General features: G+C 43.1%; 1 protein-coding gene across 1 annotated transcript in view; it reads left to right on the forward strand.

The window, feature by feature from the left end:
* Positions 1 to 6,943: 6,943 nt before the first annotated feature.
* The window catches only part of LGR5 (leucine rich repeat containing G protein-coupled receptor 5), a gene marked incomplete at both ends in the record, with an annotated part of 113,478 nt that continues 106,445 nt past the window's right edge, over positions 6,944 to 13,976 (forward strand). Inside the window, one exon of the mRNA XM_080934993.1 lies at positions 6,944 to 7,155. Coding sequence (XP_080791119.1) covers positions 6,944 to 7,155 — 212 coding nt within the window. The remainder of the gene's footprint in view (positions 7,156 to 13,976) is intronic.

The raw sequence follows: 13,976 nt of genomic DNA on the forward strand, positions 1-13,976 counted from the left end.
AGTAAAAAACGTGCATACAGATGATGGAACATCATTGGCTGTAAAGAAAAACAAAATTGTAAAACTCGTCAGGGATATGAGTGGATCTGGAAAGAATTGTAGTAAGTCAAAATGAGCCAGACTCAGAACGATAAAGATGTTCTCTCTCATGCAGAGTCAAGCTACCTGCTGTTATGTATATGTATAGGTGGGGTGAGTTTAGAAACTAGAAAAGAGATCACATTATGAAGTGGTGGGAAAGGCTTTTGGGGAAGGCAGAATGGTAACAGCCACTGTCGAAGCATGAAGACTATGAAGATGGGCCAGGACAACACAGAGCAGGAGCCTGGGGTGAAGAGCAGGGAAGAGATGCAACAGAACAAATTCTGTTTGAAAGATAGCAGTGAGATTAATACTATGTGCGCTTGTTACAATTTTTGGATTAGCAAATGACATTTTTTTAACTGGGTCTCCAATACACTGTTTCAATTCACACAGCCTATCAATGACTAATCAGAGTTTTCGCACTCTAGTCCTTGGGAAGCCATGGTTTGACCTGGGTTGTGATGACATGCTATCACTATCATCGGTGGCTGAGCAAGTGACCGTCACTCTAGCTACCCACGCTCTGTACGCCTGGTGGGAAAGTGGGAAGGATACTCAGAAGTAGAATAAACATAGAGGTCATGACAGAAGAAAAGAAGGAACATCAAGTGAAGGGGGTGGGGGAGTAGGGTTGTTTCCAGTCTTAGAAAATTGAGTTTGAAACTTTTTTGAGGCTACAATGAGATTTCTTTTGTTAAAAAAAAAATCTATGGTGCAAAAGAAAAAAAATCAACACTAAAAATCAAAACATTGTATCTTGTTAGAGGCCAATGAAAGCAAACAGGCTGTTTTTTATTAATCCACAAACCTAGTAACACTCAACAAAAAGGTTTCTGTAAATTTTAATAGCTGTAATCTGGACAGTGTTGCATGCTGACTCACCGGTTTGAGCTACAGGGTTTGAGCAATAGGCTTTATGAGATGGCTGCTACAGCACGTTAGCATGCGTGCTTGGACTCATTAAAATGCGACACTAGGGGAAGACAGGGTGCCTCTTGCTGTTTTACTTTATGAATGGTCCAAGTCCATGGAATCAAATCTCTAAGTAGACACTTCCACTCTGTCTTCCACAGTTTTAGGCCCATCACTTCCCCTATTCCTTGACTTGAATACTCTTACTATCAGGTATTTATTCTCGAGTGTTCAAGAGAGTTGGCTCACAACATACAGAAGATTTTCTGCTACCTTTTCATAAAAATTTGTCAAGAACCTGAGTCCAGGGGGAGTTCTGATTTATTTTCTATAAAGGAGACCTTGTCCAGCAATGGTCATGCATCACTTAACCTCTTCTCCTCTTTTCAGGCTGGGCTCTTTCGGTATCTGTGTACATGTATGTCTGTTCATGCTGTGTGTGTGTGTGTGTGTGTCTGTGTGTGTCTGTGTGTGTGTTTACATGCGCCGCCTGTATATGGAGGCATGAAGTTGATGCCACATGTTTTCCTCAGACACTCTCCTTATCTCTTTTGAGATGGAGTCAGGCACAACTTTGGGTTGACCAGTTGGCTACTTGGCCTACCCAGTCCTGACATTATAAGAATGTGCTTACATAGTGCCAAGGAGCAAGTTCAGGTCCTCGTGTATGAGAAGCACATTACTGATGAAACTATAACCCTGGCCCCAAACTTTAATCTTGATTCATCCAAAAACAAAAACAAAAAAAAAAAAAAAAACTTTTTTGCTGCCTTGATCTTTTCTCTTCTAAAAATAGATACTCCTTGATATGCTAATGTAAATGGTCCTTTAGCCAAAAATGTCAAAATCATAGGTGTTGCAGAATGCCAAATTTTGGGGTTTTTTTTTAATACAATTTATTTAGATTGCTGTGTCCTATATTTCACAAAATTCTCAATAGGATCTAGGGAGGCACCCTGAAGTCAAACATATCTGTACCCCCTGCAGAATTTGCATATTTACATAGACCAAAGACTTCAAAGAGACCATAGATAAGTTCAAAATTTGCTACTATGTATTTCTTACAAAACCCTTCCCCACACTGCCTGGAGATCTTGTGTTTAGAGGTTTGTAGATGAGGGATTAAGACGCAGTGTAGAGTGCAGGCCCAGGATGTCTCAGAGAAGCAGCTGTAAGAGAGAAGAAGCTCTCAGTGCCGGACCATTTTAGATGGACTAAGTCTTGCCCCAAGTCCTGCTGTTTAAGTCGAGCATATGAACAGTGGACATATGGAAGAGTTTGTCTGCACATTAAGGCAGTTTGTGGAGGAATTGAATAAATCACATGAATGAGCAGAAAGATCATTTCAAGTGTTTGCTATTTTTTTTCCTCATTCGTTTTATTCTTAGTTTGAAAAGAAACTCTCCCTGGTTTGGTTGGACACGTGCTCTCAGGAAGCAGGGCTGCATGGCAGTAGGCGGACATTCATTATCAGAGACGAATTAGACATAGGGTCAAAATGAGCTAAAGAATGCCTACTATCACACACCATTGTCCTTTCCTTTAGAACATATGGATACAGTTAAAAGTTGCCTTTATGTTCGATAAAATCAAAGACAGATCCAATTGATTTTACATAATGGGCTATTTCAAAGTAACGAATTAGCCGAACTAATGCTTTCTCACAAAATAAATAATCCCCAAAGAAAATAGATCTTTATTCTTAAATCCTCCTCCTCCCTTCTCAATTAATTAGACGCTGTTGGTAAAAGGAAGTTAAGAAACTAAGCATTAGCCTGATTATATCATGAATGTAGAATGAGGAGGGCAAATATCAAGCTCATACTCTTTCAAACAAGTTCAATGCGTCCATAATAGCCCACCAGTTGTGTAAACACAATTTCACTGTTCTTGTAAAAGAAATATTGACTTACCTGCTAGCTGAAATTATCCCAGCATGCTTCGGCTAAGCTTGTTAGGAACTCTCATAGCACACGTGAAGGTTTTGAGTTGTGGACTTCCATTAAAGATAAAAGAATTGGGGGAACATTCCTTTAGCAAACCCAGAAAGTAGGACATGTTCCAGACTACAGTGGCATCAAGGAACTTGAAGAGAAGGATCTAAAGATGTAGAGTGGTTCTCCATTCTAGCATGAAATATTCCGTTACTCAGTAGCTCGTTAATGCTGACATACTTTCCAAAATCATAAAGAAAACCATAAGAAATATTAAATGAGCCTAGCTTCACCCTGCTAACCTTAGTGTCACATGAAAGATAGCATGCTTTCTCTGACTTCCAAAAAGAGAAGCCAGAATATATTCTGATCTATATGTATTCTGATCTATATGAATTTTATATCATATCAGAATATATGTGAATAGTGGTATAAATGAAAATATAGTGATATATATCACAATAAATTTATAATAAACACTAGGTTCTATCCAGGGTCTAAAGTTAGGAAAGAGGCCCAGTGCTTAGTGTAAGACAAAGGCCCAGGTTAAAATTTTGGCTCCAACACCCAACATAAAATAACTTTTTCCAACTTTAAATATAAGATGAAAATGACGACATCTCTGAATCCCATAGCCTCGTGTGTGGCTGTCACTATTGAGGCCCAGTCAATGTTGGTGCTCATTGCCAGTAAATTTGAGACATGTATAAATTAGATGGTATTTTGTTAGAAAGCAAAGATCATTTTCATAAGTCTTATTGAAACTTTCCTTTCTGGTGCAAGATATTTGGTTTTGTTGTGTTTTCATCTTTTGGTGAATCCATTAACATACATCTCTACTCAAGAAGTAAATTCCCCATCAGATGTGGCACTCTCATTGTCAAAGCACATGATCTCTTTTGCAGGGTCTTCAAGAGCTTGAAGAACCACCAGGCCCTCTGAAGTTCTATGCTTTTAAGGTTTCTACTGAGGTGGGCAGTAAATTGGTCATGGATGAATTCTTACTCACCGGATCAAGCAGCTGACAAAACTATGTGTTCATGCCTTTGGGGGTGGGCGTGGAAAGATTAAGATTCAGGTGACCTTTGGAATTTACTTCTAAGGATCTATTTATTACCGGTGAGATTTCTCTATAAGGCAGAAGCTGAACCTTCCCTGAACTCAGGGGTTTTGGTCTTAGGACCTATAAAGTCAGAGTGAGGATGCTCTGACTCCAGAATCCATAACAATCATCCAAACAAACCCAGGCTATTCTCCTGGGGTCAGCTATAAGGCTGACCAACTCAAAGTTTGGGAGGCAGCTCCAAAAGGATTACGAAGTATTCTTACCAATAGGAAGTAAATGTTAAATATGCAGAAGGGAGGGAGAGATTGGGAGGGACAGATGGAGAGAGGGAGGAGAAGAGGAAAAGAAAGGTAGAAAAAAGATGTAATTGATGCCCTCCCTTTATTTGACATACTTGTCTTCCCTGTTTTATCAAATCGGAAACCTTTCGGCCCCACCTGCATGTGTTAACAAGCTTCAATACTTGCCATGCCCCCCCCCAAAGAAGAGGAAAATCACTGACAGCTTGTAAATTTGGTATGGGCCCAGTTCCAGACACTGTAACATTTAGAACAACCAAGATAAATAATGCCTCCACCACTTTACTAGGAAGGTAACTGAGAGCTGGCTCATTTTGGGCCTGTGATCAAGCAACTTGAAACTGGAAAGAATCTAGATTCACGTACAGGTCGGCCTGATCCATTCCACAACAATGCTATGCTCCCGTGGGTCGCATTGACATCAAAGGAAGTTGTCTGGTGCTTTTAAACGGAGAGTGGGCACAACCATTTTTGCATGCCTCTGTTGATGAATCAGTAGTCCCTTCCCTCAAAGTGACCAAGCTTAAACAGAGCGGTCATTTGCTCAGGATAACCCTAAGGCCAACTACACTGACCATCATCCTCGGTCTTCTTCCCCACCAGCCACTTCAGATGAACGACCCTTGAGTAAAGATAACTAAGGTCTAGGGTACCGCAGACATTCCGGTTGTACCCCTACAGGCGCCCATGGAACTCACAGAAAGGGTGAGTCTCCAGTTCCTTTTTTAAATGGAAGGAAAACCCGCAGTGAGTCGGCATCCTCTAAGTCTGGAGGAAATGGCTGAGGAAGACATGAAGCCGCAAGCACAGGCAGAGGTCAGAAGTGATGGGCAGGTTGTGAATGAGAGAGGTGTAAGGAGAAGGAGCACAGTGGGTGATGCATTGGTTCTCCAGGAACTAACCCATGGCATGGTTCTCAGTGGTACTAACTCTTCCCAAATCCCGGGCCATGATGTCTTTCCTTGATAAATGAGTAATATGAGAAAGACTACTACAAGAGCGTGTTCTCTTTCTCCTGTGTTTCTGTGTGTCTGTCTGTCTGTCTGCCCCCCAACTCTTATCAAGGAGAATCACAAACTTACTGATAACAGACCTCGCCCCTTGCTAGGACTATAAGTTCAAATAAAATAATATAAAGTTATAAATATGCATATGTTCACATATGTCTGCGCCAGGTGAATGAATAGGCAAGTTTAGGAACCACTCGAGAGCTAAAAGGTGATAAACATACCACACGAAGAGAAGTCTTCCTGCTTATGGAATTCAGTTTCTAAGGTAAGTTCCACTGGACAGACTGAGAAGCAAATCTAGGCATCTAGGCGGACTTAGAGACCAAAGGGTCCCCTGCCTTCCTGTGTTCTAAGAAGGAAAATGGCAGTATTGGGAGTTGGTAAGGGAGGCTTGGCCTGAGATTCACAGCTGTTCACTCAGGTGTGGTCGATTACCACACTGAGGTCTAGTTTAAAACAACAACAACAACAAAAAGAAAAAGAAAAAACCCGAAGAGAGAGGGGGAGGGGAGAAAGAAAAAAAGAAAGAAAGAACGGATGAAAAGAACCGAATCTTCGGGTTCTTCCTCTCAGCCCTTTTTTCACCAGCAGATTCCCTGGTGGTGTGTAGGATCTTCCTTCTTTCATTAGCGTTCTTCCACGGAGGGTTATGAGGCTCACCTGAGTGGGATCGCTCTTGGTTTAAAGACCCCCTCCACAAAATGAACAGTGTGAGAATACCTCCCCACCCCGAGGCCGCCGCCTTTTAAAGTCAGTTTGCCTCCCTCGGGGCCCAGGATGAATTGGGAGGACCCTGGAGTACTGGCTTACTATTTTTATTTGTTTAGCGATTTCTTTGAGGCTTTGATAGTCGAGCAAAAGGGAGCCAGGCAGCGCTCTGATGGAAGGATCAAAAAGGCCACCCATCTTCCCGGGGGACTCCTCTCATTCCTTGATGCCTATCTTTTCGATTAGATTTTGGTCCTTTTTAAAAGCACTACATGCATCCCCCACGGCTATCTGACAGAGACCCTGGAGAAAACCTGTTATCTTTCCGTCCCTAAGTGTCCCCTTAGGTTGTTTTGAAGCAGGTCCTCTCTCTCATCTCAGTCGCGGGTAACTGTAGAGGGGTGGGTTGCAGGTGGGGGTCCCCTGCAGGGGCCCGGGACGCTGGATGCTGGAACCCACCCCTCGGGAGCGTCCAGCACTCGCCAAGTCCTCAGGCTGCCAGCCGCTGCGCAGCCGGGTCCAGGGCAGGGAGAGAGGTGGTGGGAGGGAGGAGGGAAAGCGAGGCCGGGCTCGGGGGTGCCTGGAAAGCAGGGCTGCGCTGACGTCACTGGGCGCGCAATTTGGCTGGAGCGCTTTAAAAAAGGAGCGTGCGAGCAGAGATGCTGCTGCACACAGCTCAGACCGCCTGCAGCAGCAACAACGCTCACCGCCACAGCGGCGACTCCAGGGAGGGGGCTCCCGAGGCCGGCGGGGCCACAGTTCTCTGCACGGTCCCCAAGGAGCCACAACCCGGCGGGCGCCCATTGGGGTTGCAGACGCCTGGTGAGCTGCAGACGCCGGTGGAGAAGAGCCCCGAGCGCCTCGGTTCTGCATCAGCCCCGGCGCTGCCCTCTACAGGCTTCCGCCTTGCGGCTCCCAACCTCGGGCACCATGGACACCTCCCGCGTCCGCATGCTCCTGTCCTTGCTGGCGCTGCTGGAGCTGGTGGCCGCCGGCAGCCCACCGAGACCGGACGCGATGCCGCTGGGCTGCCCATCACACTGTCACTGTGAGCTGGATGGCAGGATGCTGCTCAGGGTGGACTGCTCCGACCTGGGGCTCTCGGAGCTGCCTTCCAACCTCAGCGTCTTCACCTCCTACCTGTAAGTGGCCCCCCCGCCTCGCTGCGGGCACGGGACTAAAAGGGGGTTTGGGGATAGGTAGGAGCCTAGGCTGGGGCTCCGGGGCGCACGCCGGCTCTGAAGGGGACGGGCTAGTTTGCCAAGGGCATCCTCACTAGACCTGTTTCGGCCTCCGGAGGAAGGCACGTGTCTCTGACAGAGCAGCGCCAGGCTTTCCGTACCCTGGGAGAAGCAGCTTGAAGTGTACCGGGCAGAGAGAGCCGGTGCACGAGCAGCTTTCCAGTGCAGGACCAGTCCCTCTTAATGTGCGCATTTGTGTGCCGAGTTGGGGTTTGTGCTCACGAACCTGGAACCCAAGGGCAGACTGCCCTACTGCTCGCAGGCTCCACCTCTGCGTCGGGGCTGAAAAACTTTCCCTGCAAGAGAAACACAACTTCTTCAAGCCCCCCCCCCGGGGGGGGGGGAGATCTGGTCTGCTCGCGCGCGCGCGCACACGCACACACACACACACACACACACACACACACACACACACACACCCAGCACTGGAGTGTGGTGAAATCTCTTTTCTTCTTCTTTTTTTTCTTCTTCTCTTTTCTTTTTTTAAACAAAGTGATTAAAATGTGGCAACCACAAACCCCGAATAGAGCTGCCAGAACGTTATCTTTACCTTTGGCTGGCCGAACCGCCCTTTGAAGTGCCGCCGGCCACATTGTAATCTTTAACCATCTCCTCCCCCGCGGCAGCAAAGGGAAGTGGGCTGAAGGCAGCCGGGCGGGTAAACAGGGACGCCGCAGACGTCCAAAGGGGGACCTGGAGCTTTCTATCACTCCCTGGGAATCGCCCCAGGTTTTCTGCCCCTGCTACCGAGTCCAAATCCCTGACCCTGGAAACGAGGCTGCGGTTCCTTTACGATGTGGTTTCTGAGAAGCCTAGGCAGGAAGGTGACAGGTGGTGGGGTAGATGAGGTGACTCAGAAGTCCCACTCATCTCTGTGGGACAGAGATAAGTATTCCTCCCAACTCTCCTTCTAATTGAAGCTGGGTTCCTTGGGACCCAGAGACCAGGGTCGAGGCCACCTTGGGGTAACCCGATCTCCTACTACGAGGTGAAACTTGTGGTCTTTATTATTTTTTTTAATCAAGACATTTTGCCGAGCCCATCCCAAATCCCGCGTTCCCAGTTTCGGCTTTCTCTGATGTACCTTGGCAGGGGTTGGCTGACATGGTTTTGAGTTCATTTTCCCCTCTGGTTAGGAGTTTTGAGGGAAGAAACACCAGGCTTACACAATGTTCCCCTGCTAGGCAGTGAGTGATTGTTTCTGGAGACAATGAGCAACAGAAAATATCGTTCAACCTGTTTTGATATTGCGACTCAAGAAAGAGACCAGGCTCCTTGGTTTCCGTGTTGAGCACCCCCTCCTTGCTCCGTGAAACATCCCAGTTACTTTTATTTACCTGGATAGAACATAATTTTCCCCACCAGGTTTCTCTTCAGTTGAACTCATTACATTTGCGGCGATAATTTTTTTTTTTTTAAGGGATGGATTTCTGCTCTGGGAAACAAGCGTTCTCTCAGAATTTACATTTCCTTCCGAACAGCTGTCTTACCGCAGACTTCAGCAGGCTTCCCTTCCCCCAGCCTCCCTAGTTTAACCGCTAGCCTCAGTAATTCCAGGGATAATGTGTTCTCCAGTTTGTTTCTAAGATCAGCTTGGTGATTTCTGTCTTGTAGGGACTACGCTATTTCTCCCGACCCTGTGGAAATATGACTATACACAAATGCAGTGAGCAGCCCCTCATAGACATTGCAAGCATGTCATAGAACATTTCACAAAATATGCAAACAAGTTGACTAAGTGCGGGGTTTACTTTTTTTCCCTCCCGCGTGAAGGAATGAACATTTGTTGGGCTTATGTTACTAAAAGCCTAAAATTCTTTTTTACGCGATTTCCCGAATGCCTCAGATGTATCCAATTGCATTCTTCCTTCTCATCTCAGAAGTCACTGCCACCTACTGCCACTGCTCTCTGTCCCTCACTATAGACAGCCCTTGGAAGTTAAGGTTCGATTAGGAAGGGTATTGTTGCATTCGAATGCTATTTGATGACATTCCGCACCCCGTGTCTAAGGAAAAGGGCTCTCTGTGCCTTCTGTAACATTAAACTCGGAGTGTCTGTGAACACTGGTAGACTCCTCTGAGGGCTCACGTTTCTGGAGAGGTGAGGGCTCAATATAGCAAGCCATCCTATGAAGAACCTGCCTGTCCTTCCTAACATGTGATTTTCTCCTCCTCCTCCTCCTCCTCCTCCTTCTCCTCCTCCTCCTCCTTTTCCTCCTTCCTTCTCCTTTCTTCTTCCTCCTCATTCCCCTTCTTCCTCCTTCTTCTTCCTTCCCTTCCTCCTCCCTACTTCTTTCTCCTTCCTCCTCCTCCTCCTTCCTTCTTTCTCCTCCTCCTTCTTCTTCTGGGCACAAAATGCCAGGAGCAGCAGTAGCATGTCCTTCACCCTGGCTTGAAGATTTGGATTTTGTGTTTGAAAACTCAGGGGGTTTCTCTGCAGACTTAGGAGTAATTGGTGCCCTCTTTTCGTTCCCCCAAGTATTATCTGAGCATTTCTGGAGTGGTTGTCAATGCCTCAGCCCATGACTCTCAACCTTGCTAAGGCCGTGGCCCTTTAATACAGTTCCTCATGCTGTGGTGAGCCCCAACCCCAAAATTATTTTTGTTGCTACTTCATAATTGCAATTTTGCTACTGTTGTAAATCGTGTGAAATCTTCTGGAGACAGAGGTTTGCCAATGGGGTCGCGACCTACCTGTTGAGAACCACTACAAATGGGGACTTTTTATTTACTCACATTCAAGTAAATAATCGTGTGATTTCCTGATTTTCCTTGTTTTAAGAACTAAATTATTTTTGAAATATTTGAAAGGAGCATTTAGATTATGACGTCACCACCCTTACACACTGTAGTTATTAACTGCACCAAGATACATAGGTGAATGGCCTAGAAAACTGTGTTTTACTGTTTGCAGTAGGGTATCGCCATTTATCTTGTCAAAATGGTATCTCCCAACCTCTCTAAAGGAAAAGGACAAGTGTTCTGTTTTGTTTTGTTTTCCCTCAAACAGATTGTATAGCAAGTTCCAGCTGTAAGTACTTGCCACATAGATTAGCCACAGTCTGATAGCTGGCTAATAAACATTATAGGTAAAGGTTCCCTCCCCATCTTCATGGAAGGCATGAACATGCATTGTTTTATAACCTCTTCCCAGAGGCAGCCTCTACAGGTCACATCAAGCCTTCATTCTTCCCCAGTGACCTATAGCTGGACCATTGAACATCATTGAAAACTGACGTTTTTCTCCTTCAGCTCTTTCCTTCCTCTTGTCCACCTACGTCACCCACTCCCGTTGCTATGGGTTCACTCTGCAGAAGATGAGAAGTTAAAACAGAAAGTAGACAGCCATTGTGTAAGTCGTTTAAATCACCTCATTGGTGAACCATCAGAGGCAAAGTGGGTTTGGAATCTTCTGACCGTCTTCTGCTGAGTTATTTTAGTCCATCCAATGTGGCAGTTTTCTAACAGGCTCATAAAGGTGGACTTCTGCATACTAGTTTATGTTTTCATCATCTAGGTACCCAGGTAAGCTAATAAAGTTACTTTCTTTTCCATAGAATCCACTATATGGAAATATATGGAAAATAGTCCACTAGCTCTTTTACTTTTAAATGAGAACCAAGCTTTTCCTTGAAGAGGCTTAACAGCATGAATATTCCATCCCCTTGCAGATGAGGCCACAGGGACAAAGTGAATCAAAAGAACCTTTATATTTATGTGATTTGGTTGCTTCCCCATATGGTATTTTGAAACAAACTTTCATTCTATACCTAATTAATAAAACTAGTGTTACTTAGAACTAATCAGAAAATCTCAGCTCTACCATGTATGGCTCCAGACTTTTATACATTTTAAATACTTAAGATGCAGTTTCAAAGTTAAATTTTTTTAAAAAATGCTTTAGAACCCTCATCAAAAATTGAACATTCCTGGTTCTCACCAGACAGAGACAAGTGTTTTAAGCAAAAGAAAATGTTAGTCCTTTAGAAATAGCTCCAAACACACCAAGAAAACGTTGACTAATTCAGGGTTACATCCTGTTTTACATGTACTTTTTGCTCATTGTAACTAGTAAGACCTTAAGGCAGAGTATCAAACCTTAAAAAAAGAAAAAAGGAAAAAAAGCCAAGCACTGACACAATTGTATTTGTATACATCTATGCAAAAATGTTTAATTTTTTTCTTTTATCTGTTTTTTAAAATAAAGTTTAAAAAAAGAAAGAAATAGCTCCAAAGAGGCTTAATAGGTGTGTCCTATGATTTAGACCAATTGCAAATGTGTACTGCTTGTTTTGGAATGTGCATTATTGATATTTTGTTTAAAGAAGAACACTCATAAGCCTTTCTACATTGTAATGAAGTTCTGACTTCCCCAGGATTGGGGGTTGGTCCAGTAGAGATTATGTTGTGGGAACAACTATTGATGCTAATTGGCTAAATTAGTTGAAATAATTTCTACATGGTGAGTTATGATTCAGACAATTTAATAACGTAAGTTTGGAACAAATATGCTACAGATTTTATTATGCCCAATATGTATGTAACGGTTTGTGAAGCTTCAGTGAATGTGCACATAAAACGACATGGTCTTTGGGTTCTTTTCTTCTGTCTACATTTTCTTCTAACTAGAAGGGAACCAAAGATGCAGCCATCATCAAGGTTAGGAGAGACTAAGGAAGAAATAAGCTCTCAGTGATAACATTTACACTTGAGTAAGCCAAAAGAAGTTCAGAAGCACAAAATTTGTCTATAACTTCTCATAACTCAGTTTTTTTTTTATTTGAGCTAATTGGTTGCTTTTAATCTTCAAATCATAGAACTGCCTAAGGCATTAAAATAACATTGAGTAAGCGATACCATAAAACCATCAAAGTAAATGTTACATAATATTGGTAGTTGTCAAGGTGATATCTAATTTTTATTTACCTTAATAGAATATTCTATTTTTACTACTAAATAATTGTTAATAATTATTCATAATATTTTATTAATAAATAGTAAATGTTCATACTCTGTCAAATTTAAGTACTTAGGTAATTTTAATAATACATGTAACTATCCTTCCGGTCAGCATAACACCTAAAACACACTATAGAACATTGATGAAAAGCTACAGTATACTCTGCTTGAGCAATTTTTTTAGGTTTTATTTTGTTCACATGCTTCCACAAATGTGGGAGAGAATGAAATGTCACATTTCCATGTAAACATCTTCTTTTTCCTCCAGTTGATATTTCTGGTAAACTGGGGTCTTCACAAGAAGGCAAATTCTTGTCAATATTAATTTTCTCACACTCACCACAATGTTCCCGTACAGAGTCCTGCTCGGTCGCAGGGAGATGGATTCAGACAAGTGCTAAAGCCACACTGATGAATTTCAGACAGCACGAAACAAGTTGCTTGTCTCACTGATGTTTGGTACATTCAGTGGATACCTCCAGGTAAATTCACTGGCTACATCTGTGAGTTCAGCTCCCCATGCCTCTCTGCTGGTGCCCATGTGTTTAGCACTGTTTCACCTGGGAAACTCAGTAGCTGAACGAAAAGGAATCCACAAGTTACAATGCACAACTCATTACTAAGCTTTCCTAGTTCAATATTAGTTTTGTTATCCATGTGCTATGTAGTAGTAGGAAGTGGGTCCATTCTTGAAACGTATTTTCTCCCATCTCTCGAGTTAACCTTTTGATGTTACTTATTTAAAAGTCGACAAAAGAACAAGAGTTGTTTGATTTATGAAATGGAGTGACGTTACCTAGTAAGCACACTGAAAGACTCTCAATGCTGTTAATATTAGTGAAGGGGTTGTTTAAAACACCCTTCCTCTTCCGGACGACTTCTTCATGCTCTGTGTATTTTGTCCTTACAACTGTATATCTATCTCGAATGGAAGACACTGAAACGTACTCTGAGTACACACAAAGGCGTTAACCCATGACGGCAAAAATGTACTCCTTAAGCTGAGGGGAACACTCCAGAATCAGATTTCATGACTTCCTCTCTTCAGTATAGACTCCTTATTTAGCTGCAAGCTCTTGTAGAGAAGGAAATTTCCCACTTCATATCTAAGGCTCACATCAGTGCTTGGCTTTTAATCAATGTTCAACAAATATCTGGAATGTTGAACTTAACATAATTGGCTGCGTTAGCTGCTGGAACCCCCATGGCAAAAAAAAAAAAAAAAAAAAAAGGATAAGGAAAAAAATTAGATAAAGAGTGGAATAAAAGTGTGAGTGATGATGACTCAGTCCCATTTGAAATATGATTAAATTAGTCAGCTTACATGACGTCACAAATTGCTTAACACATGAGAGAATTAACATATCCAAATTACTTTATTGCCTTAATAAAAATAATTGAAATTTACCGTCCCCCTGAGTGCTAGACAAGTTGATGAATATCTGACTTAAGTATACCATAACAGCCTTATGATATGCACACTATTTTTCATAACATGAAGGTCTGTAAGTTTATTCAAGGATATGGAAATTACCATCAAGGTCATTGTCTCAATAAATACAAGAAAACCAGTTATTAATGTCTAGTTATGACCCATGATGACTGCATACTTTTCTTTCCGGGAAGACAATTAATGAAACTCTCATTATCAGAATTGTGCCTTCAAGGACTTCCCAAGCAAATGCAGTTCTTCTAAAATGCTCCTTCTGATGTATATAGTTTAGGGCCACTGTTATAAACTGAACATGTATGTGTCCATTTTC

The sequence above is a fragment of the Micromys minutus genome (assembly GCF_963924665.1).
Source record: "Micromys minutus genome assembly, chromosome: 22".
Lineage (NCBI taxonomy): Eukaryota > Metazoa > Chordata > Mammalia > Rodentia > Muridae > Micromys > Micromys minutus.